The sequence below is a fragment of the Ovis canadensis genome, chromosome 1 (assembly GCF_042477335.2).
Source record: "Ovis canadensis isolate MfBH-ARS-UI-01 breed Bighorn chromosome 1, ARS-UI_OviCan_v2, whole genome shotgun sequence".
Lineage (NCBI taxonomy): Eukaryota > Metazoa > Chordata > Mammalia > Artiodactyla > Bovidae > Ovis > Ovis canadensis.
The window spans coordinates 272,304,071-272,331,287 of record NC_091245.1 but is presented as its reverse complement, the minus strand read 5'-3'; the positions used below and the strand labels follow the sequence as shown (position 1 = coordinate 272,331,287).

General features: G+C 47.3%; 1 protein-coding gene and 1 long non-coding RNA gene across 8 annotated transcripts in view; one reads left to right on the top strand and one right to left on the bottom strand.

The window, feature by feature from the left end:
* Window positions 1-972: 972 nt before the first annotated feature.
* LOC138427903 (uncharacterized) lies at window positions 973-16,279 on the bottom strand. Its single transcript, XR_011252224.1, has 2 exons — window positions 16,167-16,279; window positions 973-2,116 (listed from the first exon to the last, which is right to left on the bottom strand). It is a non-coding gene; the product is annotated as an uncharacterized lncRNA (long non-coding RNA).
* HLCS (holocarboxylase synthetase) overlaps window positions 6,625-27,217 on the top strand; it is a 213,631-nt gene continuing 193,038 nt past the window's right edge. The window contains exon 1 of one of the 7 annotated variants that reach the window (XM_069567910.1): window positions 6,625-6,832. In XM_069567910.1, the coding sequence (XP_069424011.1) occupies window positions 6,809-6,832 (24 nt within the window). In that variant the 5' untranslated portion in view covers window positions 6,625-6,808. Of the gene's footprint in view, window positions 6,833-16,030; window positions 16,112-25,663; window positions 25,956-27,217 lie in introns of those variants that run through there. The other 6 variants (XM_069567855.1, XM_069567866.1, XM_069567838.1 and 3 more) reach the window with 6 other exon arrangements.

Here is a 27,217-nt window from a genome sequence, read left to right as displayed (position 1 = left end):
TACTAGTTTTATACATACATATATATATATACGTATACATATTCACACACACACACATATATGTGTGTGTGTGTGTGTGTGTGTGTGAATCTACTTCTGTTTTGTTTTATTCACTAGTTTGTTGCATTTTCTTAAGATTCCGCATATAGCTGGTATCACACAGCACCTGTCTCTCCATCTGACTTATTTCACTTAGCATCAGTCAGTTCAGTTCAGTCGCTCAGTCGTGTCCGACTCTTTGTGACCCCGTGAATTGCAGCACGCCAGGCCTCCCTGTCCATCACCAACCCCCAGAGTTCACCCAAACTCACATCCATCGAGTCCATGATGCCATCCAGCCATCTCATCCTCTGTCGTCCCCTTCTCCTCCTGCCCCCAATCCCTCCCAGCATCAGGGTCTTTTCCAAAGAGTCAACTCTTCGCATGAGGTGGCCAAAGCACTGGAGTTTCAGCCTCAGTATCAGTCCTTCCAGTGAACACCCAGGACTGGTCTCCTTTAGGATGGACTGGTTGGATCTCCTTGCAGTCCAAGGGCCTCTCAAGAGTCTTCTCCATAATGCCCTCCAATTCCATTCATGTTGTTGCAAATGGCAACTTTCCATTTTTCGTGGCTGAGGAATATTCCACCTTGGCTTCCCAGGAAGCTCAATGGTAAAGGAATCTGCCTGCAGTGCAGAAGTCATAAGTTCGATCCTTGGGTCAGGTAGATCTCCTGGAGAAGGAAATGGCTCCTCATTCCAGTATTCTTGCTGGGAAAATCACATGGACAGAGGAGCCTGGTGGACTACAGTCTGTGGGGTGGCAATGAGTCAGACACGACTTAGGGAGCATGCACACACACCACATCTTTATCCATTCATCTATTCATGGACACTTAGCTTGTTTCCATACCTTGGCAATTATAAATTATGCAGCTGTGAACACTGGGGTGTATGTATCCTCTAGAATACATATTATATTTTTACATTAATATACTATTTTAAAAATCTTTTATTTATTATCTGCCTCTCCCAGTAGGATGTCAGCTCCCTGAAGGCCAGAATTCTGTCTATTTGTATTCACTACTATATCCTGGTGTTTACAACAAGAATATAGAAGGTGCTGGAGAGTGTGTAGCTTCTGCAGGAAATGAAGGAAAAACTTAGCAATGGTCTAATTTAATTACGTATGCTGACCTAACATTCAAAGCGAGAGAATACGGAAAGCAATGTTTTAGCCACATGTGGCAGGTGATAAAAAATAGGATCTCGCTTCAGGCTGTCCCTAAAGAAAACAGGATGGTATTCCACTTAAAGAGGATCAAAAGTAGCACCAAAAGATATGTCCAAGTTCTTACCCCAGCATCTGTGTTATGTGAATGGACCTTACTTAGAACAGGGTCTTTGCAGATGTAATTAGATTTAGAGTGAACACTAAATCCAGCACCGGGTTTCCTTGAAAGAGAAAGGCAGAGGGAGACCTGAAGCAGAGACACGGGGAGAAGATGTGAAGACAGAGGCAGATTCTGGAATAGCACATCAAGGCAAGGAATGCCCAGGACTGTGCAGCCACCGCAATCCAGGAGAGCCTCCAGGATGAAGAAACCTGCAGATACCTCGCTCGATTTCAGCCTTCTCACCACCCGGGCTGTGAGAGGATAAACTTGTTATTTTAGGCCACTCAGTTGATGTTAATTTGTTATGGCAGTCCCAGGAAACGAATACATCCTCGATGGAGCCTATTTTTTTGGAAGTTGGGGGCTCACCCCATGGCTTGCAGGATCTTAGTTCTCTGATCAAGTGCCCCCCGCAGAGGAAGCACTGAGTCCTAACCATTCAACCACCAGGGAAGTCCCAAATACGTCCTCCAGAGTTGTATCTAAGGTTCACTTATTTTTTTTAAAAAAGACTTATTCATTCGTTTATTTATTTTGAGCTGCGCTGGGTCGTCGTTGCTGCTTGGGATGTTCTCTAGTTGCAGCGAGCTGGGGCTGCTGTTTCTAGTTGCCGTGCTCGGGCTCCTTTCTCACTTCAGTGGCTTCTCTGCTGGCAGAGCACGGGCTGTAGGCACACAGGCTTCAGCAGCTGAGGCTCCTGAGCTGTCTAGAGCGGAGGCTCGCTAGTTGCCGTGAAATTTACTAAAAAAAAAAAAAATACAAGTTTAAATATTTTCCTCAAGGTCACCCAGAAAATCAGGAGTTAGACATGAACTCACAAGGGCTCTCTCTAGAGTTTAGCACATTAAAAAAACCCAACCAAGTCAATAGATTTAATTAGCTTAATTACACGTTTCACTAAGTATGCCGTGCCTTGTCTGGAAGCTAGAAGGGTGGGCACTCTATAGAATTGTACAAAATGGAGGGTTTTTATTAGAAGAAGGGTGGGACAAGGGAGCTATGAGCAAAAGAAAAGAAAGGATTATTTTCAGTTGAGGACATTTTTTGGGGAAAACAGAAAGGCAAATGTTTATTTTTTTTGGTGGCACTCAATGGCAACTTAGTTCCATGACCCAGGAGCGAGCTGGTGTCCCCTGAGTCTTAACTTCTGTATCACCAGGGAAGTGTCTAGGCAACGGTTTTATCATGCTGATCCCAGCTTCTTCCTCAGGGGGAGCAAGGCGAGCCCGCAAGACTGATGACCTCATTGGTGCTGACCAGAAAATTCCAAACTGGTTGGCTAGGATCATATTTCCGAGGAAAGTCAAAACTACAGTTAGGCCAGGTATGAAAGCTGGGTTTGGTATCGTGGGCTTTTAGCACCAGCGACATCATTTTGGGTCCTTGGTTTTCTTTTTAAAGAGGCTTAGCAAGCATGCCACACGGAAGATAGGCACCCCTCTCCACCGCACCCCACCCCATCACCTGTTGGATCTGATCTGAGAGTCCAGGGGCAGCCACAGTTTGTCCTGTATGAAGGGATATATTGTGCTGGGTGCTGGTGGCAGCAAGACCCAGAGTACATTCTGATTGTCCTCAAGTGACTCCATCCAGGCTCCCGGTCATGTTGAAATTCTGCTTCTACTCTAAGTTGAAATTCAGGCCTCCCTTGTTTCCTCTGACCCTCCGGGTTATTTGGTGCTGAAAGCTGAGATCACTGACCGGGGACTGAACCCGAGGTTATGGCAGGGAAAGTGCCGGATCCTGACCCCGGGCCATCAGCGAACTCCCCCTAAAGGGTGAACGTTTCAATGGACGCAGACTTCAGAGGAGTTAACAGAGGAGCAAGGAAAGCATCAGGAGAAAAGGGAAGACAACCCTTGGAATCTATGGCCCCTGGAAATGCAGTGTTTTCCAAACCTTTGAAATAAAGATGAGTACATTTGCCCAGCTCACTGCCCATTCCCTGTGATGAAGAGTAGGAGGCATCTGTGAGATTGGGTGTCACCTTTTAAACTAAGAGTTTGCAACCTTCTCAGTGGTCTCCACTGGTCAGCTCACATAGGTGGGTCAGGCTCTTGGGTCAATTTCTCGGCACTCAGTCTTCCTTATGGTCCGACTCTCAAAAGCTGGGAGCACTATGAGCGGCAGCTCTATCGTCACTGTCGTTCAGTCACTCGGTCGTGTCTGACTCTCTGAGACCCTATGGACCGCAGCAACATCCACTGGATCATCGAAACAGCACGAGAGTTCCAGAAAAACATCTACTTTATTGACTATGCCAAAACCTTTGACTGTTGTGGATCACAACAAACTATGGGAAATTCTTAAGGACTTGGGAATACCCGAACACCTGATCTGTCTCCTGAGAAATCTGTATGCAGGTCAAGAAGCAACAGTTAAAACTGGACATGGAGCAACAGATTGGTTCCAAATTGGGAAAAGAGTACGTCAAGGCTGTATATTGTCACCCTGCTTATTTAACTTATATGCAGAGAACATCATGTGACATGCAGGGCTGGAGGAAGCACAAGCTGGAATCAAGATTGCCAGAGGAAATATCAATAACCTCAGATACGCAGATGACACCATCCTTATGGCAGAAAGTGAAGAGGAACTAAAGAGGCTGTTGATGAAAGTGAAAGAGGAGAGTGAAAAAGTTGGCTTAAAGCTCAATATTCAGAAAACTAAGATCAGGGCATCCAGTCCCATCACTTAATGGCAAATAGATGGGAAAACAGTGTAAACAGTGGCAGACTTTATTTTTTGGGGGCTCCAAAATCACTGCAGATGGTGACTGCAGCCATGAAATTAAAGATGCTTGTTCCTTGGGAGAAAAGCTATCATCAACCTAGACAGTATATTAAAAAGCGGTGATCTTACTTTGCCAACAAAGGTCCATCTAGTCAAGGCTATGGTCTTTCCTGTGGTCATGTATGGATGTGAGAGTTGGACTGTGAAGAAGGCTGAGCACCGAAGAACTGATGCTTTTGAACTGTGGTGTTGGAGAAGACTCTTGAGAGTCCCTTGGACTGCAAGGAGATCCAACCAGTCCATTCTGAAGGAGATCAACCCTGGGATTTCTTTGGAAGGAATGATGCTAAGGCTGAAACTCCATTACTTTGGCCACCTCATGCAAAGAGTTGACTCATTGGAAAAGACTCTGATGCTGGGAGGGATTGGGGGCAGGAGGAGAAGGGGACGACAGAGGATGAGATGGCTGGATGGCATCACTGACTCAATGGACGTGAGTCTGAGTGAACTCCGGGAGATGGTGATGGACAGGGAGGCCTGGCGTGCTTCGATTCATGGGGTCGCAAAGAGTCCGGCTGGACTGAGCGCCTGAAATGAACTGAACCGATGAGGTCAAACTAGGATTATCATACTAGTAGAAGGGTGGTGACATTTCTTCCATCTAATGGCCTGGAGCCTATCTTGTGGTTTTGCTTATAGTTTTATAATTAAACGAGCCTACTTTCCAATAGATTTCTTAAGCGTCATTAACTTACAGTGAGTCCCCAGAGTTTCCTGGGCTTCTTTCTCTATCTTCAGGGAGGGAACCCAGGTCTCCTGCATTGTAAGTGGATTCTTTACCAACTGAGCTAGGAGGGAAGCCCAGTAGTTTGAACATTCTTTAAATGGTATAATCCCTACTTTATTCAGATCTCCTGTTTTCCCTGATGTCCTTTCTTCATCCAAGATTCCATTTAGATACCACATTACATTTAACCATTTCCTTAAGATCCTCTTGCCTGTGAAATTCCCCAATTCTTCCAATGGCTGACCTTGACAGAATTTGTCTAACTAACGTTTTTCTGATGATTTATTTGGGTTAAGGATTTGAGGTATAATAACAATAATAATAAAAAAAAATTGGCCTTTGTCTCTAATTCCTGTCACTGATCTCCTAAAATCCTTGGAATTTCCCTCTATGATAAGAGAGTCTCTGTTATTCATAATGAGCCCCTTTCAAGCCTATCAAAGTTTATGCTAATGAGGTGATAATTGGCGAACTTCTAAATGGCTTAGGATGGGGGCTGGGGGTCCAGAGGAGCTTACCAAAGAGGTTTGGCACTTTCTCCTGACCTGCTTCAAGAAACCTCTATAAAAACCCTTGGGAAGTGCTGCCGAGAGGGCAACCCTGAGAAGGCTTGGACCTCCTCCACCTCCTACTTCTGAGCATCTCTCACCGGAAACAGTAAGTACAGCGCTTGGCTGCCTTCTGTGTTCTAGTAAATTATCAAACCGGGAGCTGGATGGTGGGAAACTGTGGGCCTTTTCGTCTGGCCGGGCTTCAGAAATGCCCCGTAGCCTGGGTACCCGGATTCGCGGCTGGTGTCTGATATGGGGGGCAGAAAATCGAAGAACCGGTTGTTGATGTTAGCAAAGACCCCACGTATCCGTATTCGGTGTTAGTCCGGGGTGAGACCAGACGAGGCAAGTGGAGGGCCTCTTATTTTCGCTCAACATCTTTCCAGGAGGGTTTATACGGCTGGATGGAGTAAGGGGGTGAGACTGGGTGGCTGCGGGAAGGAGGGTTAAAGAGCTAAAAGGCCCACAACGGGCAGGCGGTGGGGAGAGACGTCTCCCGGATGAGAAGCATCCGCGGTTTTTTGTTTTTTTTTGGTCTCTCCTGAATCTGGTCCGCTGTTGCGAAAAAGGGACTCATTGGAAAAGACCCTGATGCTGGGAAAGATTTAAGGCGGGAGGAGAAGGGGACGACAGAGGATGAGATAGTTGGACGGCATCACCGACTCGATGGACATGAGTTTGAGTAAACTCCGGGAGTTGGTGATGGACCGGGAAGCCTGGCGTGCTGCAGTCCAGGGAGTCGCAGAGAGTCGGACCCGGCTGAGCTGAGCTGAGCGGCACTGAGCGCGGTCCAGCTCTCGCGCTGCGGGCGCCCCGGGACCCCGCGGAAGCCCGGGTGGTTCACAAGCCCAGCCTGCACAGCGACTGCCTGGCCACGAGGGGGCGCAGCGCGCGGCGGCGGGTCAGGCGGGCCACCCTCGGGCGGAGAAGCCGGCCGGCCTGCCCCCTTCAGAAGTATCCAGGGTGCCGCACCCGTCAGGGAGGGTGTCGGGTGGGATAGGCTGGTCGCCGCCCCTCCGAGGGCCTCATTCATCTTTGGCCCGGGTCGCGGGGGCGCACTGGGATTGAGCCGGCTGAGCCGCGTCAGCCAGCGAGAGGGGTGGAGTCTCCGCCGAGGCCGGGCAGGGTCCCCGCGGCACTCGCGCGCCTCCCGCTGCGGAGCCCCGGCTGGCACGGCCCGCTCGCCAGTGCGCACGCGCGGCCCGAAGCGCCAGCGCGCCGGCCCGGCCCCCGTGCTCGCAGCGGGGGCTCCTGGCCCGGGCTCAGACGCAGGGATTAGGGGCAGCAACTGAACCGGCCCAGCCGCAGCCAGCAAGCGGGGACGAGTTTTTCTGGAAACTGCGTGTGGGCAGAAGCTTTCTAATGACCCAGGATCCAGATGCAAGGGTAAAAAAACCCCAACATATTGCTACTGTTCAGTTCAGTTGCTAGGTCATGTCGAGTCTTTGCGACCCCATGGACTGCAGCACACGAGGCTTCCCTGTCCATCACCAACTCCTGGAGTTTACTCAGACTCCTGTCCATTGAGTCGGTGATGCCATCCAGCCATCTCATCCTTTGTCGTCCCCTTTTCCTGCCTTCAATCTTTCCCAGCATCAGGGTCTTTTCAAATAAGTCAATTTTTCTCATCAGGTGGCCAAAATATTGGAGTTTCAGCTTCAGCATCAGTCCTTCCAATGAATATTCAGGATTGATTTCTTTTAGGATGTACTGGTTGGATCTCCTTGCAGTCCAAGGGACTCTCAAGAGTCTTCTCCAGCACTACAGTTCAAAAGCATCAATTCTTTGGTGCTGAGCTTTCTTTATAGTCCAACTCTCACATCCATACACGACTACTTGAAAGACCATAGCTTTGACTAGACGGATCTTTGTTAATCCCTGGTTGAGGAGGGGACTGGAACTCACTGTCATTTCGTGGAAACCAAAGAACAGGTGATGGACAGGGAGGCCTGGCGTGCTGCAGTCCATGGGGTCGCAGAGAGTCGGACATGACTGAGGGACTGAACTGATTGACTGCTCTGGTGTCAGGACTTACTGAATCTCTTAGGTTCTTTTGTCTCCTTGCGGAAAGATTTCAGCATGAGGCAAAGAGATGAACATAGTTTGTTAGCACAGGACGCTTGTGTGAGATACTGGTGGGCAGGCAAGGGCTCACAGCCCCAAGAACAAAAAGGGCTACATTTGTATAATCAAAGCAAAAGTTGTGGGGGAGGCTATGCATGGAGAGGGGGAAGGCTGTATGAACAATTTTTGTACCTTCTCAATTTTTCTGTGAACGTGAAATTGCTCCCAAAAAGCCTTTAAAAAATAAAGTTAATGTTGTTTGCAAAAAATAAAGTGGGGAGAAGACCGTCTTTTTCCTCACTTTTGGGTGGACATCAAGGCTTATATCATTAGTTATTTGACCCTAGATGGTCTAACTGGGTGATTGTCATATGGTGGTGACATACACTAAAATGGGAACTTTCCTAGTGACTCAAACAGCAAAGAATCTGCCTGCAATGCAGGAGATCCTGTTAGATCCCTCGGTGGGGAAGAGCCCCTGGAGAAGGTCATGGCAACTCACTCCAGTATTGTTGCCTGAAAAATTCCATGGACAGAGGAGACTGGCAGGCTTCAGTCCATGGGGTTGCAAAGCCAGACAGGACTGAGCGAGTGACACTTCCACTTTCACTTTATACTAAAATATGATGATTCATCTCAGGCTTCAGCATAATGTCCCCTTTCACCAAGTTTCTTTTGCCTTGCCCCTTTATTCCTGTCTTGGCTACATGCATAAATACTCTTCTTCAAGGACCATTAACTCCCTGACTTCATGTAACAAGATTTGGACTCCATATGTATTATCTTGTGTTTTAACTATTAGGACTTCTGGCTTGAGTGGTGAACATGCCTGGTCTTCCTTCAAGGCAGTATAGACTGAACCTGTGTCCTCTGCATTGCATGGCAGTGCTTAAACACTGGACCACCAGGAAAGACCTATTTATCACATTTTGTATATACTAGTGTGTATAAGTGGAGGAGGAAATGGCAACCCACTCCAGTATTCTTGCCTGGAGAATTCCATGGACAGAGGAGCCTGGCAGGCTATAGTCCATGGGGTCGAGAGAGTCGGATATGACTTACCTACTAAAGAGAGAGAGAGAGAATGTGTATATGTTAATTCCAAACTCCCAGTTTCTCCTCCTTCCTCTTCTGCTTTGGTAACCTTAAGTTTGTGTTTTGTCTGTGTTGAACAAAACTCTTTGACTATATGCTTTCTGTGTGTAAACAAGCAAACAAAAGACAAAGAAAATTTGAACTTCACTTAGTTAGTAGTGGCCTTTTCCGGCAATTCTGAAAGTATTTTCTGTGTATTTTGGGATTAAGCAAATTAGGCACTATCGTGGCATTGCTGGGGGCGAGGAGTCTCACCGTGGGAGAAAGTGGTACAAGTCTGGAGGAAAGAAGGCCAGGGAGAGCTCTGTGGACTGGACTCCAGTTCCCAGATCTGCCTGCTGAAAGAACTTTGGGGCCAGGGCCGCCCCAATGGCCCGAAGCATTCCTAGTGTTCATATTTTGGTTCTAAATCCCATTCTCCAAAGTTCCTTGGAGAAGTAGCTCACTCAGTGAAAGTGAAAGTGTTAGTCCTCTGACTCTTTGTGATTCCATGGACTGTAACCTGTCAGTCTCCAGTATAAAAAAATACATATTACACAGGCTCAAAGGATCACTCCACAAAGTATTTAATAATTACAAAGGGAAAAAAGGGAAAATTTGTCGAATACCACCTTAACCATGTAATCAAAATCAGCACCAGAGAAGGACATAAAAAGAACTGCCAAGTATGCATAACTTGAATCGGATCGTGGGGTGTGTGTGTTAGCTGCTCAGTCATGTCCGACTCTTTGGGACCCCATGGTCTGCAGCCCGCCAGGCTGCTCTGTCCGTGGGATTCTCCAGGCAGGAATACTGGAGTGGGTTGCCATTTTCTTCTCCAGGGGATCTTTCTGACCCAGGGATTGAACCCGGGTTTCCTGCATTGCAGGCGGATGCTTTACCATCTGAGCTACTAGGGAGGAATCCTGGGGTAACATCAGACAAACTAAAATTGAAGGACAGACTACAAAATAATGGGCCTGATTCTTTTTTTTAAGAGTAATCACTAGACTTTATCTGAACAACTGGGAAAATATTTCCTTAAACTGTTTATAAGTGGGAAGGGATGCATGGTATTGGAAGCACACGAAGGAAAGAGGCGGGACAGGGGGCGGCAAGAAAGTTGGAAAGCAAAGAAGCAAAAAGGCCAGGAAAAAATACTGCATTGAATTAACCACAGACCAGAGTACCTTTCATCTTATGTACCCTTAATACATTCATGAGACTTCCAGAGGTATTTCCATTAGTTAAATGGGAAACTTGTACAAAGTTGTGTCTGACGCTTGGGACTCTATGGACTGTAGCTGCCAGGTTCCTCTATCCATGGGATTTTCCAGGCTAGAATACTGGAGTGGGTTGCCATTTCCTTCTCCATGGGCCTGGCTTTTAAAAACATGTTTACGTTGTGGGACTTCCCGGTTGGTCCAATAGTTAAGACTCCATGCTCCCAGTGAGGGGGGTTGGGTTTGATCCTTGGTCAGGGAACTAGATCCCACATACTGCAATTAAGACCTGGCTTAGTCCAAAAAATAAGTCTAAATCATGAAAGACAAAGATTAGGGAACTGTCCCAGAGTAGAGAGGAATAAAGAGACATGACAACTCCAGTGAAAAGGTGTAACTTTGAAGTGGGAAAAATATTGCATAAAGGATGTTATTGGAACAATTGGCAAATTAACAATTGGGCTCAGTCGTAGATGTTAGCATTGGATCCATGTTAATTTTCTGAACTTGATCATTGTAGGGTGGTTACCTAAGAGAGCCTTCTCGTTCTTAGGAAATAATCCCTAAGTGTTTGTGGGTGAAGAGTCAAGATTTCTGCAACTTAATCTCAAATGGTTCAGGGAAGGAAAAAAAAGTCTCTGCTTTGCTTTGTACCACTGAATTGGATATGCCACAGTTTACACTCTATGTTCCCTATTGTTGAACATTAAATTTTCCAATTTAAAAAAATCATTCTTACAAACAATGATGCTATCAACATCTTTACGAACAGAAATTCTTTCTTTTGTCACCATTTTTAGTATAAATGCCCAGAATTAGGAATACCAAATCAAAGAGTGCCAGTGTTTTTAAAGCCTTTAAGAAGAGAGTAGTAATTCAAGATGCTAAGAGTGGTTGATTTAAATAGAAGGTTGTAAGTAACCATGGGAGGTGAGAGCACAGAGCTACAAATAGCAGGAGATTTTGAAAGCAGCTGCTCATGCAAAGGACTCTTCCAGTACTGGAAAACTCCCTGTACTATGGCAGGGGGGTTGCTAACCTAAAACTGCTGCTGTAAGCATAGCGTGGGGAGTTTTCCAGCAGACTTTTTCGGTTAGCAACTTCCCTACCCTTGTCCTAGGACTCATGGGTCTAATCCAAACCACCATGACCTAAATCTAGACTTTGGACAATAAGGGATTTGTGCCTCCGGAGGATTCTTCTGGCTAAGAACCACAATGTGATGCTTTGTGTTCAAGAACCTCATGACTCTCCAAGGTAGCTGTGAACATTAGTGGAAATCTAAAATAAAAAAGAAAGAGTATTTGGCCTAAAAGATACTGAGTTGAAATAAAAACTGCTAGTAATGGGAGTGTAAATTGCTATAACTACTTTGGAAAATCGCTTAGTGTTATGTTTTTAACACTCAACATTAACTTGATCCAGTAACTCCTATCCTAACTAGGTGTGTTCCCAGAGAAATGCTTGAACATGGACTCCAGAGAGACAAGTAAGGGAATGTTCAGAGCAGCATTACTTGTCAGAGGTCAGAGCAAATGAACTGGAAATAACCCAGTGTCCATCAACAGGATAATGGCTAAGCAATCTATGGTAGAACAGAATATTACATAGCAGTGAAAATGAATAAAGTCCAGCTATGCAAAATTATGGGGCTTCCCAGGTGGCTCAGAGGGTAAAGAATCTTTCTGCAATGCAGGAGACACAGGACACAAGGGTTCGATCCCTGGGTTGGGAAGATCCCCTGGAGAGGGAAATGGCAACCTGCTCCTGTATTCTTGCCTGGAAAATCCCATGGACAGAGGAGCCTGGTGGGCTACAGTTCGTAGGGTCACAGAGTCGGACACAGCTGAAACGGCTTAGCGCACACGCACAGTTATATGTGTGAAGCTTAGGAACAATTAGTGACAAGGCGTAGAAGTTTACTTTTTGAATAGTATTTTTGAAAGCTAAAAAACTTGAGCTTTTAGGGATGTATTTATTTGTATTAAGATCTTCTTTTATTAAACTTATGGATTTACTCATTTATTTTTGGCTGCCCTGGGTCTTCCTTACTGTCCGTGGGCTTGCTCTAGTTTCGGCGAGCGTGGGCTACTCTGTGTTATGGCTTGAGCCTTCTCATTGCGGGGGCTCCTCTTGTTGCAGAGCTCGGCTCCAGGCCCACCGGCTTTGGTAGTTGTGGCTCACAGGCTCTACAGTGGGGGCTCAGAAGTTGTGGTGCACGGGCTTAGTTGCTCTATGGCACGTGGAGTCTTCCCAGACTAGGGGTCGAACCTGCGTTTTCTGAAACGGCAGGGGAATTGTTAACCACTGGGCCACCAGGGAAGTCCTTATAGTAAGATTTTTTAAAAACAAGGTAAATAAAAATATAAAACTGAGGGACTCCCCTGGTGGTCCAGTGGCTAAGACTCTCATCTCTCAGTGCTGGGGCCTGGGTTTGATCCCTGGGTTGGGGATCCCACATGCCACAGCTAAGACCCTGTGCAGCCAAATAAATAAAGTTAAAATATATATATATATATATACATATATATATATATATATATAAAATTGAGGATAGGCAGGGAGATAGGGTAGGTAAGAAGTATAGCATTGTTGGCAATAATCTTTTTCTTTTTTCTTTTAATGTGCATTGTAATATTTTTAAGAGGGATAGCCAGGATGGAGTGTTTACCAAACAGTTTATCACTTCATTTTATTTGATTTTCAAGCTTCTCCAGGGGAGATGCTGCATTTCATGGGTGACATAAACTTGGAGGGTAGTTAATAGTTAGGATGGCAGGTCCTAGTTGGCTAAATCCAAGGGGTGCAGTCAATAGGATACAATTTAACAGGAGTAAACATGTTGACATTGGTTTCTCCTGTCAGCAGCAAAGGTATAGCTAGAATTAGGACCAGTGACTTTTTTTGTTTCTTTTGTCTTGGCCACGTGCATGACATGTGGGATCTTACTTCCCTGGATGGTGGATCAAACTTCCGCCTCCTGTGGAAGCACAGACTTGTAACCACTGGACTGCCAGGGAAGTCTAGGATTAGTGGTTTTTTAAAAAAGAAACAGTCTAGGATTTTATATGAATGCAGTTTCAATAAGTTATTGAGCTCATTTGGCAATAATCTAGTTCTTAAATTGAGGGGTAGGTACATAATATTCATTTTATTACTAATTTTGTACCTTACATATGTTACTGGAAATTCTTTTGAATGTGTTGCAATTGAAAACATCACTGGTGTCTACTGTTTTTGCATGTTAAATTTGAAAATAGCAATGTAGATAAAAATCAGGAAACCATACAATTTTATAATTGGAAGAGGCCTTCAAGATGATGGCTAATCTGAAAGGTAACCATTTAAAAATTAAAACTCTAGGGAATATTTATAGTTTGGGAAATTGGGGATGATTCTAAACATAAAAGCAATGGTAAACATCATGAAAAAAATTGAGGTTTTATTTAGTTAAAATGTAAAATTGATACATCAAAAATCATCTTAAAATTAAAAGGCAAATGTTAAACTGATTAAAAATATGCCATAAGCAGGGACTACCCTGGTGGCTCATTGGTAAAGTCGGCCTTGTAGTGCAGGGGACTTGGGTTCAATCCCTAGTTAGGGAACAAAGATTCCTCATGCAGCTGAGCCCAGAGCAGTGCAGCTCCTGAAGCCTGCATGCTCTGGAGCCTTCACCACAACTGGAGAGACTGTGCTGCAACTAAGAACCCATACAGCTAAATTAAAAAGAAAAAAAAAGCCACAACTATATACCAGCCCAGGGTTGATGCCCTTAGTATAACATTATGACAGCTTGCGGAAAAACCCAAATGAACTTTTTGGCCAACCCAATATAAAGACCCCCATAAAATCAGTAGGAAATAGAGTAATACCAAAGTTGAAAAATGGCAGTGGATGTTAGCATGATGAAGGAAACTATCAACAAAAGGAGAAAATATCCTACGGAATGGCGAAGATATTTACAAACAATATGTCTATAAGGAGTTAATATCTAAAATACAGAATTCAACATTAAAAAAAATTGTTTATAAAATGGGCACAGGACTTTAGAAATAGACGTTTTTCCAAAGAGGATATACAGATGACCAATAGACTTATGCAAAAATGTTCTATATCACTAATCTTCAGGGAATTCTATATCAAACCCACAATGAGGGGCTTCCTTGGTGGTCCAGTGGTAAGACTCTGCACACCCATTGCAGAGGGCACGGATTCAATTCCTGGCTGGGGAAGGAAGATGCTACATGCTGGGCAGTAAGGCAAAAAGAAAAAAACAACAACCCCTGAACAAATAATTCCCTGGTGGCTCAGATGGTAAACAGTCTGTCTACAATGCGGGAGACCCGTTTGATCCCTGGGTCAGGAAGATCTCCTGGAGAAGGAAATGGCAACCCACGCCAGCATTCTTGCCTGGAGAATCCCATGGACAGTGGAGCCCGGTGGGCTACATACCACAGGGTCGCGAAGAGTCGGACACACTGAACGATTTTACTCACTAAACAAACAGTGACCCATGATAATGTATCACCTCACACCTGTCAGAAAGGCTATCATAAAAAAAACAAGTATTAGCAAGTATTAGTGAGGATGTGGAGAAAACTTTTGTACAGGAAGCGACTTCAGTGTGCACATTCGGCAGTAGTGCCTGGGAGCTCCCTGGCAGTCCAGTGGTTAGGACTCAGCGCTTTCACTGCCTAGGCCCTGTTTCAGTCACTGGTGGGGAACTAAAAGCCCCTCGATTGGTGTGACAAAAAACCAGAGGAATGGCTAAACAGATCATGGATACTCAAACATGGACTATTTTGTAGCTGTCAAAATGTATTGGGTGTGATGGAGGTCTCAGTTTGAGGTTTTCTCTGACCTGGAGTTTGTTCCTTGAACCATCCCTAAGCACTTCCCTGGAGGTCAGAGACAACTGCTTTCCCCTTTGTGGGTATCTAATTGATCCCAGGTGTCAGTCCACTTCCCCCCATACCCCCCAATAATGAATTCCCTATTTCCCGAAAGAGGAGGAAACCTCCAGTCCTTGTTTGAAAATGCTGTGTTGGAAGGGTTCAGATGGCAGTATTAAGATTCCTTCATCCCTAGGGTGGGCTTCCCAGGTGATGTAAAGAACCCACCTGCCAATGCAGGAACTGTAAGAGAGGAGGGTTCGATCCCTAGGTCTGGAAGATCCCCTGGAGAAGGAAATGGCAATCCACTCCAGTGTTCTTGCCTGGAGAATCCCATGGAAGAGGAGCGTGGTGGGCTACAGTCCATGGGATCAGAAAGAGCTGGACACGACTGAAGAGACCTACCATGCAGGCACCATACCCTAGGGTAGCAATGGGAATCTCCCATTACTCTTAGTAAAGGAAGACTTGGTTAATACATCCAGCTCTCAGTTGTACTAAAAGGAGGAGTAACGCCAGGGAGGAAAAGGAATCCACTGAGTAAACAAATTCAGCTCCCTACTGTCCACCTCCTTCAGCCAACATCCTATGGAGGGGATCCCTGTGCGGCTCCTCTCCTCTCTCATTTGGTAAAAGCTTCGGCCACCCTCACTGTGTCCCCAAGGCTTCCACACGTCTCCAGGGGAGGCAGACATCCTGGACCTGCAGCAAGGGCAAGGTGGGCAAGCAGAGTTGCAGGGCAGCTGGAAAGCAGCCTGTGCCACCCCCGGAGGTGACACAGTGACACTGAGAGTGAAAGTCGCTCAGTCGTGTCGGGCTCTGCAATTCCGTGGACTGTCCATGGAACTCTGCAGGTCGGAATCCTGGAGTGGGTAGCCTTGCCCTTCTCCAGGGGATCTTTCCAATCCAGGGATCGAATCCAGGTCTCCTGCATTGCAGGCGGGCGGATTCTTTACCAGCAGAGCCACCAGGGAAGCCCAGAGATACTGAAGGCCTGAGCTAATGTTTCAGGGTTTCAGGTAGGAGGATGCTGGGGCGGGCCAGGCGGTGATCATGCCAAAAGGGGGAGGGAGGAGGGCAGCGGGAACGGTGCTCCGGAGCGGCCAGAAGCCCCGGCCAATGTCAGCGGAGGCTGGAGCAGTGGGCAGGATTTGGGGTTGTGCCAGGCAGCGGGGCCCCCACCAAGGGGGATCTCCACCCGGCCTTTCCCACGGCCTGCTTCCCACTCCCCCGCAGCCACCTGCTCTGTCCTTGGGGGAACGCTTCTGCCCGCGCCCCACCCCCCTCCCAAATCAGGCGCACTGGCCGCGGGCCCGCCCCCCACCCCCCTCCCAAATCAGGCGCACTGGCCGCGGGGTCCCGGGGCTTGGCCCACAGGTCCCTGTTACTGGGGGCTCCCTCTTAACCAGGTAAAGGGCTGGGGCGCCCGGCGTGGGTTGGCAAGCAAGGGCTCGGATTTCCTACCTTTGACTTTGCTGTTTGATCCCCTCCTAGAGAGACTTATTTATAGAAATCAGTGGTTCCATCGCGGCCTGCTCTCCGGCTTTTGCTGTTTTCAAGATGCCTGATGGGTGGCTGGTTGCTGGCTGCCTTCCAGCCTACAGTCTTGCTCCCCGCGCGCTGCGTCCCAAGTTCCAATTCGGCGGCATCCGCAGCCCTTGGCTTCTCCGGGAGATGGCTCTTTTCTCCCTTCAGGGCCCTGTGGTTCCTGAGATGCTTCTTGCTTTTCTACACTCTGAATTTCTCTTTTTTTCCCCCACCAGATTTACTGTTATTTTCTTATAGACTTTTAGCTCTGGGGAGAAGCAGGGTTTGCATAGAGGCCTTTTAAAAATCCAAGGTTGATTGCAAAGCAAGGGAGATTAACAAGAGGACACTGCAGCCCTGCCTCTGAGGAGCCTGGACAGTGGTACCTCTATGGGAACCAAATTCAGTGAAAACTGGGAAGCAAAGTCGAGGCTGGGGATGTGAGGGGCTGTATGACAGCTCCTGGCTTCCCCATCCACTCTTTCCATGGAACTTCCCTTTCAGACTCATGAAATTTTCAGTAGCAACGCTTTACAACAGGTATATGACTTTTACCCCCTCTCTTTTAAGCAGGGTTTGGCTTTCTCTAATCACTAAGTTGCAGTTCCCAGGGGAAAATGTTCAGGTTGGCTGAGAGAAAAGAGGAAAATTATGATGTGATTCATCGGCCCCTTTTTGTGGCACTTTCAGCCACAAGGTGAGGACCTGACTGTCCTGGGTGTTACTGCAGTGTCTGCCATTTCAGGCTGAAGTCTGCTTTGTTTGTTTTTGGGGAAGATCCATGAAACTTGGGACTGGTACAAGCATGACTCTTGAATTTTCATATAATTGCAGTGCTGTGTGATATGCATAACTGGATATGCATAACCAAGATATGTCTTGGTTTTAAGATCTTTATACATTCTATACACTTGGAGATTCTCTTTTTTAATAACATTTTTTGATGTGGACCACTTTAAAGTCTTTACTGAATTTGGTACAATATTGCTTTTGTTTTGATTTTTTTGGCCATGTGGATCTTAGTTCCCTAGCCAGGGATTGAACCTGAACCCCCTGCCCTGGAAAGAGAAGTTTTAAGTACTAGCCTGCCTGGGAAGTGACTCATTTTTTTTAAAATATTCTTTTCCATTATGGTTTATCATAGGATAATGAATATAGTTCTCTGCTATACAGTAAGACCGTGTTTATCCATTTCTGTAGGTATGTATACGTGAGTCTGCTTTTTAAGTCATCTTCATCTGTGTTTTGCTGGATGGCGTGCATATTCCCAGAGCTCTCTGGCTTAGGGCCCTTTCAGCTTCTGACCCTTCAGTCCCTTGACTCTTCCAGTTCCCTTGATGCCTGTCCCTTGGTTCTTTCTTGCCCCTTTCTCATTGCTGATATGCCCTGGATGGGCCCTGGGCTGGGTGGGGAGATGTGCTGCCAATGATCTTTCTCATTTCATTAAAAAAAAATTTTTTTTTTGGCCTGGCTGTGTCGCTTGCAGGATCTTAATTTCCTGATTGAACCCAAATTCCGGCAGTGAAAGCCTAGAGCCCTAACCATTGGACAACCAGGGAATTCCTTTTCTTATTTAAAGTGTAATGGCTTTAGTCCGTTTCCCCATTCATTCGTTTGACCCCAATAACTCGTCCTCTAAAAGTGAGATCTTTTTTCAGAAAATGGGACAGAATTGCTCAGAAGACAAACTCGGTGCTTGGAGGGAGCAAGGGGCAGCTCATCTCCTTGTAGTCTCTGATCTACCGAGGAGGTTTAGACTTTTGAGGCTGCTAAGGGCTTTCTGAAGGAGCATGGCGTTGTCAATTCTGGAAACTTATGGTACTGACCAGCCCAGCTGCTGGTCCTGGTCCTGTCTGATGGGCAGGTGACTCTTCACAGATGGTGACTCCCTTCCCCAACCAGGAAAACTTTTATTATGCGCCTGGGATATAAAGGACCATTCCCCTCTGCTGGATGAAGACAAGTTTGCTTTCTATGGAGAAAATTTTGTGAGTACTTCGCTCTCTAGTGGCCAACTGGGTGAAAGAGGTAACAGTTTTACTTCACTTTACAAATAGAAGTTAGGAGCCAGTTTAGTGTCAGGAAAACTTTGTGGACCATCTACTGTGCTGTCACAGGGCTAAACCCCAGGGATATGGAGGTAAATGAGGTCACTGCTAGTCAAATCCTTGCAAGTTGAATCATGGTGCAAATGTATTAGGATTTTTTTTGAGAATTTTAAAGCTTGAAGGGGAAGTTAGAGATGATCTGGTTTGTCTCCCGTCTGCTTTTTTTTTTATAACAGTTGAAAAACCAGGGTCCAGAGAGATGAAATGATGTCCTTAAGATGACATGGCTAGTTAGGGAAAGGGGGGAAAAATGCTAGTGAAATTCAGTTGACAGTCATCCTTTGATTTTCATAACTTATTCTGAAATACTTCTGGACTTACCACAAAGTTGCAAAAATAGTACAGAGTTCATTGGCTCAGCTTCCTCCAGTGTTAATATCTTGTACAACCATGGATTTATCAAAACGCATACATTAACATTACAACAATACTATTAACTATAGACTTCAGATTTCACCAGTTTTTCCACCTCAGTTCTTTTGCTGTTTCAGATCGAGTTCACGATATCACATAGCACTTCTTTACTTACTTACCACACTGCATTTGGACTCTAGTTTTTAACTTTAGATTTTCATTACTGTTCCTTGAAACAGTAATGAACTAGTGAGATTCCGCTGCCATACAGACACTGTGTCACAAGCCCCCTTTGTCTATGGGAGTAGGCTTGGTGTGTTTCCAGAGCCGGCTGTTTGCCCTGGAGATCTTGATGCCATCCTGCGGCAGCTCTGTGGGTGTGCTTGAACTCTGCACAGCCCTAGCTTATCTCATCTGGGTGCAAATGGCTGTCCTCGGGGCTCAAAGTGGCACACCCTGCACTGTCTGCCACCATTCCCTCTTTTTTTTTTTTTTTCATTCCCTCTTAAATTTATTTTTCAAATATTTTTCTTTATTTGGCTGCGCTGGTCCTTGTTGCGGCATGCAGGATCTTCAGTCTTCATGGCGGCAGGCAGGTTCTTTGGTTGCGGCTCGTGAACTCTTAGTTGTAGTAGATCAGATCTGGTTTCTTGACCAGGGATTGAATCTGGGCCCCTTGCACTGAGAGCACAGAGTCTTAGCTACTTGACCACCAGGGGAGTCCTGAGCACCTTTTGTTTGCCAAATGGCTTTTTGAAGAGCTTATTCAAGTCTTTAGCACACCCGCCCCCCTCCCCCCCCCCCCCTCCGCCCGCCTCTTTTTCCCCCTGACTTTTTCTTATTGATTTGGAATTTTGTTCTTTTGGCCACGCCAGGCAGGATGCCGGATTCTAGTTCTCTCACCAGCAATTGAACCTGTGCCCCCTGCAGTGGAAGGGCGGAGTCTTAACCACTGGACCGATAGGGAAGTCCCTGGGATTCTTTATTATAGGCTAGGTCCATGGGGTCTCGAAGAGTCGGACAAGACTGAGCGACTTCACTTTCACTTTTCACTTTAATGCATTGGAGAAGGAAATGGCAATCCACTCCAGAATTCTTGCCTGGAGAATCCCAGGGACAGGGGAGCATGGTGGGCTGCCGTCTATGGGGTTGCACAGAGTCGGACACGACTGAAGCGACTTAGCAGCAGCAGCAGCAGGGAGTGAATCTTTATCGAGTATTTGTGTTCTGCAAATACCTTTTTCATTCTAGAACTTGTCTTTGTTATAGTTTCTTAATGTGCACGTGAGCTCCGTTGTGTCCCCCCGGACTCTTTGTGACCCCATGGACTGTAGCCTGCCAGGCTCCTCTGTCCATGGGATTTCCCAGGCAAGAATCCTGGGGTGGGTTGCCATTTCCTCCTCCAGGGTATCTTCCTGACCCAGAGACTGAATCCAAGTCTCTTGCTTGGCTTCCCTTGTGGCTCAGATGGTGAAGAATCCGCCTGCAATGCGGGAGACCTGGGTTCGATCCCTGGGTTGGGAAGATCCCCTGGAGAAGGGAAAGGCTACCCTCTCCACTATTCTGGCCAGGAGAATTCCATGGACTGTGTAGTCCATGAGGTCTCAAAGAGTCGGACACGACTGAGCCACTTTCACAACCTTATCTTAAAACTGATTTTTTCTTTAAAAAAATACAGTAACATTTTCTTGGCAATTTAATATATGTTTCATATTGTTCCAAGATTTATAGTGAATAAATTCAGTTGATTCTCCTAGTTCGTGTTATCTTGACCTATAATAGTCACGGTTTATTTTTACTTAGAAAGATCAGGTAGTTAGCTGTAATCTTGCTATTTGCTGTTGTTCAGTGTCTGACTTTGACTCTTTGCCACCCCATGGCCTGTAGGCCGCCAGGCTCCTCTGTCCATGGGATTTCTCAGGCAAGAATACTGGAGTGGGTTGCTGTTTCCTTCTCCAGAGAATCTTCCTAACCCAAGGATCAAACCCATGGCTCCTGCATTGCTGGTGGATTCTTTACCACTTTGCCACAGGTAGCTATTAATTATATAATTAAGATATAATGACGCATTACATGTGTCATCATTATCGGTTTATGTGAAAACTTCCTTTAATTCTTGGGTCACAGTTCACATCTTGTCTTTACTATCATCTATACTTTTAATTACAGACAACTCTGGTGTAGAGTCCTTTTGATAAATATAAAACTTTAGAAGCATTAATAACAGTAGAAAAGTAACCAAAGTTTACCCCCCCCCAAAAAAAAAAAAAAAAAAAAAAGAACTTCCCTGGTGGCTCAGATAGCAAAGCATCTGCGTACAATGCAGGAGACCTGGGTTTAATCCCTGGGTCGGCAAGATCTCCTGGAGAAGGAAATGGCAACCCACTCCAGTATTCTTGCCTGGAAAATCCCATGGACGGTGGAACCTGGTAGGCTACAGTCCATGGGGTTGCAAAGAGTCAGACACAACTGAGCAACTTCACTTTCACTTTTACGAAAATAAAATGTCATTAATGTAATAAATTTCTCAGCTTCATTGTATAATAAGAAATCATTTAGGGAAATTCAAAAGGCATTTAACATAAATTTTTCCTATTTGGAATAAACCTTTTAAAATACTGGGATTCAAATTAACAGTTTTGTTTCTAAGTGCATGTCTGTTTCTGCTTTGTAAATAACTTTGTATCTTTTTTTGTATAAATGATATCTTAGGATATTTGTCTTTCACTTCCTTCACTTAGTATGGTAATGTCTAGGTCCATCTATGTTGTTGCAAAAGGCATTTAGTGGCTGAGTACCTTTCCATTGTATACATGTACCATATCTTTATCCATTCATCTGTCGTGGACATTCAGGTTGCTTCCAAGTCTTGGCTATTGTAAATAGTGCTTTGGTGAATACTGGGGTGCATGTATCTTTTTGAATTATACTCTCCTAGGAGTGGGACTGCTGGATCATACGGTACAAAATTAACTTTTGAGCAAGGGTAGTGGTGGTGGTTGGTTTGGGCCTGGGCATTTGCTAATTAGCAAGATTTAAATAACAACTTTGTCTAGAACAACCCAGATGCAGGGAATAACAGGGGTGACTTTAGCACTGCTTCTTGAACTCTGTGAATCACCTGGGGATTTTCTTTACGTGCAGATGCCGATTCAGTGGTTCTGGGGTGGGGCTCGGGATTCTGCATTTACAGCATGGCCCCTGTGATCCTGATACAGCCAAAGACCACATTTTGAGTAGTGAGGGGCTACACGACATGAATCACGTATACCCAGTACGATCCCTGACGTCTTAGTTTTGCATCCTTCCCCTTTGCTGTCTGGGGATGATGAGCTAAGCTCCTTTCTGAGCCTTTCCATCATTTCACATGGGATCATAAATGGGGCCTACTATGTGACTTCTCTTATTCTTCTTCTCTACCTGCCTTACTGAGTTCCTTCCTGGGTGTGAATGGTATCACTGCTCAACTCAATGGTTCAGAGGGACCTTACCCTCTTCTCAGTTCATCCTGTCCCCTATGGTCTCCACGCTTTGTAACCTAGAACTGGCTGATCCTCATGTTTTCCCACATTGCTTTAAAAAAAAATTTTTTTTTTTTTTGGCTGCACTGGGTCTTTGTTGGGACATAAGGGCTCAGCTGGCCTGCAGCACGTGGGATCTTAGTTCCCCAACCAGGGATGGAACTCTTGTCCCTTGCATTGGAAGGTGGATTCTTAACCACTGGACCACCAGAGAAGTCCCTCTTAAGATGTTTTCTGAGACCCTGACATCCTGAAGCATCTAAGCACAAACCTCTGAAGCTCTCATCTGGCCAGATGGAGTTACGGTGTCTGTGGGAAGCAGAGGGCAGAAAGTTCTTGAGGAACTTGAAAAAACTCGGGCTATTTGTGACCTTCAGGTAGATGAGGTGACCTCTGCATTTCTAGCTGAGCCATAATTTAGCAAACTCCAAGAAGGCTATCTGACAAGCTCTTCTAATAAAGCATTAGGGTTAGTCACTTGGTTTAATGATTCTAATTAAGTTAATGAATTAATTTTGTCTGCACTGGGTCTTTGTTGCTGTGCACAGGCTTTCTTCAGCTGCAGCAAGTGGGGGCTACTTGTCATTGCAATGTGAAGGCTTCTCATTGTGGTGGCTTCTCTCGCTGGGCACAGGCTCTAGGCACACAGGCTTCAGTAGATGGTGGCTCACTACTGGGCTTAGTTGCCCTGGTGGTAGGAATTTTACCAGACCAGGGGTCCAACCCAGGCCCCCTGCATTGGCAGGCGAATTCTTATCCACTGTACCACAAGGGAAATCCCTATACTGCTGTTTAAATTTATATCTTTGACTTCGTTGGTTCTTGGTGGCCACATGAGGGATCCAGTTCCCTGACCAGGGATCGAACCTGGGCCCCCTGCATTGGAAGTGCAGCGTCTTAGCCACTGGATCACCAGTAAGTCCCTATGCTGCTATTTTAAAGCAGATGAATGTTCAGCTATGTTAAAAATCAGCTCCTGGATTAAGACAGACTTGGGAGCGGCCTCCCTGCAATCTGCCCTCCATTTACAGCAAAGGAGAGGGCAGGAAGTAATGCAGAGAAAACCACTGCACTACTTGAGTTGAGGATGCTGTTCTTTACATACTGCCTTTAAAAAAAGATAAGGTTCCAGGGGAGAAACCTGTCAGGTTCAGGGACCACCATGATTCTCTGAGGGGATGGGAACATTGAATCCTGCTTCCCTTTCTCTCTTGGTCATAGGATGCTCATAGTCAAGCTGGTGACCCACATATTCAAGAACAGCAGGCCACCCTAGAGTGCTCTTCTGTCTTCCACTTGTTTCCTGTCCTTATTTTAAGAGTCCAGAAATACATATTATTGCATTGTGTGAATTTATGTCTTTTATCTTAAAATTCCTTTTGCTTGAAGGCGTGGTTCAGTTCAGTCACTCAGCTGTCTCCCACTCTGTGATCCCATGGACTGCAGCACGGCAGGCTTCCCTGTATATCACCAACTCACAGAGCTTGCTTAAACTCATGTCCATCGAGTTGGTGATGCCATCCAACCATGTCATCCTCTGCTATCCCCTTCTCCTCCTGCCCTCAATCTTTCCCAGCATCAGGGTCTTCCCAATGAGTCAGTTCTTCACATCAGGTGACCACAGTTCAAAAGCATCAATTCTTCGGCCCTCAGCTTTCTTTATAGTCCATCTCTCACATCCATACATGATGACTAGTCAAACCATAGCTTTGAGTAAATGAACCTTTGTTGGCAAGGTAATGATGTCTCCGCTTTTTAATGTGCTGTCTACTCTTGCCTGGAAAATCCCATGGGCGGAGGAGCCTGGTAGGGTGCAGTCCATGGGGTCTCGAAGAGTCAGACAGGCCAGGACTGAGTGACTTCACTTTCACGCATTGGAGAAGGAAATGGCAACCCACTCCAGTGTTCTTGCCTGGAGAATCCCAGGGACGGGGGAGCCTGGTGGGCTGCCGTCTATGGGGTCGCACAGAGTCAGACACGATTAAAGCGACTTAGCAGCAGCAGCAGCAGGTTGATCATAGCTTTTCTTCCAGGGAGCAAACGTCTTTTAATTTCATGGCTGCAGTCACCATCGGCAGTGATTTTGGAGCCCAAGAAAATAGTCTGTCACTGTTTCCATTGTTTCCCCATCTATTTGCCATGAAGCGATGGGACCAGATGCCATGATCTTAGTTTTTGGAATGTGAGTTTTAAGTCAACTTTTTCACTCTTTTTCATCAAAAGGCTCTTTAGTTCTGGTGTCATCTGCGTATATGAGGTTATTGATATTTCTTCCATCTTGATTTCAGCTAGTGCTTGTACTCCTTTCCCAATTTTGAACCAGTTTTTTGTTCCATGCCCAGTTTTAACTGTTGCTTCTTGACCTGCATACAGATTTCTCAGGAGGCAGGTAAGGTGGTCTGGTATTCCCATCTCTTGAAGAATTTTCCACAGTTTGTTGTGATCCACACAAAGGCTTTGGCATAGTCAATAAAGCAGAAGTAGATGTTTTTCTGGCACTCTCTTGCTTTTTTGATGATCCAATGGATGTTGGCAATTTGATCTCTGGTTCCTCTGCCTTTTCTAAATCCAGCTTGAACATCTATCTGGAAGTTCTGGAAATTCCTGTAGAAGCCTGTCTTGGAGAATTTTGAGCATTACTTTGCTAGTGTGTGAGTTGAAGGCGTCGTATAACCTAATAAAAAGTCTTGTCTTTTCCCACTTGGACTGGATGGCTGGTGTGTGTGTATCAACCCACTTTGGGCCCTGATAATGTTCAGTTGCCAAGTCGTGTTGGACTCTTTCGCGACCCCGTGGATGCAGCACGCAAGGCTTCCCTGTTTTTGTATGGTGCTGGTTAATCAGCCCCTTCCTCAATCTGCGTCCCACCCCTCAAGGATGGACGGCTGGACTCCGGCTTAACCTGGCCAGGCAGCCACTGGGCTTCCCCTCGGGTCCCCAGCCTACCGCGCCATCTGCCTTCTTCTTCCTTCTTCTTCCTCCTTTACGTTGCCCCTCAGCCTCCCCCCAGAGTGCCTCCCCCGGTCCCCTCCCACTCACCTCTCCTGGCACTGCCTGTCTTCTCCCTCCATCACCGCCCTCCCCACAGGCCTCCCTGCCTCTGGTTCCAGCCGCCCCTCTCCCTCCGTCAACGTGTACTCAATCACCCTCCCCCATTACCCCGCGGGCTCTTCCGGCGACGCGGCCTCTTCCGGTCGGCGGGAGTGCGGGGCCGGCGGGAGGGGTCGGGCGAGAGGGCGGGAGGTGGGGCCGGCGTGGGGGCGGGGCCGGGCGCTCGGGTGCTCGGGCGGGGCCGATGGGAGGGCAGGGTCGGGCTCTCGGGTGGGGCGGGGGAGCCGCGGCGGGACGGGGCGGGCCGCTCGGCGGGGGCGGGCCGCTCGGCGGGGGCGGGCCGCTCGGCGGGGGCGGGCCGCTCGGCGGGGGCGGGCCGCTCGGCGGGGGCGGGCCGCTCGGCGGGGGCGGGCCGCTCGGCGGGGGCGGGGTCGTGAGAGCCGGCCGGTGGTGCGAGCGTCCGGGGCCCGCGCTCCGCCGCCGCCGGCCGGCCGGCCATGCTCATCACGCTGTGCTACCTGTACCTGTGGGCGCGCTGGGGGCGCGGGCCGGCCGCGCTCGTGCGCGCCACGGTGCAGCGGCTGCGCGCCTCGCGCTGCTCCTTCACCTTCTGCAGCGCGGCCGCACCGCCCCGGGGCTCCCGCGTGTGCCTGAGCCGCGGCGGCCGGGTCTTCTGTGTCGGCGAGAGCCAGGTGGGCGGGCGCGGGGTGCGCGGCCGGTGGTGGGGGGTCGGGGGCAGGCTCGGACGGGGGCACGCGGCCGCGGGGCTGGCAGGGAGCCGGGAGCGCCCTCGAGCCCGGACCCCGTCATCGGCCCTGGTGTGTGCGGCCAGCGGGCCCCCTCCGCTTCGCTTGGAGGCCGCTAGAGGCCTTGGGGTCCCGGAAGAACCAGCCTCGGGGCCTGCCCTGCACGCGATGCCCTCGGGAGCCCGGAGTATCGGGCCAGAGACCTGTCCACGCAGTGCCCGCGCGAGGGTCCGGACGCCTGGGTCTTGGCGGTGCCTAAGCGGCGTGTACCCCTGTACCTGTGCAGAGTCGATTAGCCCCTGAGCAGCGCCCACCTCGAGTCCCTCCATCGTCTCTCGCCTGCCCTGGGCCGGAGATGGGGTGAACCCGACTCCAGAGACGCACAGCAAAATCCTCAGTTTTCTGTCGCCTGTTTCCGTGGTGACAAAAAGTGCCCTGCCCCCAGCTCCTGTCAGTTGCGTCATGTACCAATCCGGGCACCTGCTCTCTAATCTTTGCATCTTTTTGCTTTCGGTTTGCATGCAGTCCGGTCGCCTTGGCCGAATACTTGGCCTGATGTACAAGTTCAGCGGGCCCTGTCACCCACAGGATGACCTGGGGCGGCCGTTCCTTTAATCTCTGCAGAACAATAGTTCTTTCCACTCAGCTGTTGGAAGTGAGCTTGCGAGGGCAGTGCCGTGCAGATTGCCATGGACATCACCCACAATGCTGTCATTAACATTTAAAAGTGTTTAGCTTTTAGTGGTCTCTTGCTCTTTGCTTTTCCTTGTGGAAAGTTGAATCACTCTTGGCATTAAAATGAGTTTTTCTTTGTGTGTGTGAAAGCGTGCGGAAATTAAACTCTTATCCCAGGTTTGAATATTTTGTTGGGGTTATGCTTAGGTAGGCCATTGTACTTTGCTGCTACAAATCAAAAATACCCATTCCTGTTGATATACTATATAACACAGAATATGAGTGATTTTCATCAGTTCTGAGAGAGTGTGTGTCTAATACCACCTAGATGTTCATTCATTACATTCAGTAGATTCGTGAGGGAAGGACGGCTTAATTCTTTTAAGGAATCCTGATTGAGAAAGATGATAATGAAAAATGCAAGGGTGGATTTTTCTATAATTTGTTGTTGTTAAGTTGCTAAGTCGTGTTTGACTCTTTGCCAGCCCTTGGACTGCAGGCTCCTCTTGTCCATGGGCTTCTCCAGGCAAGAA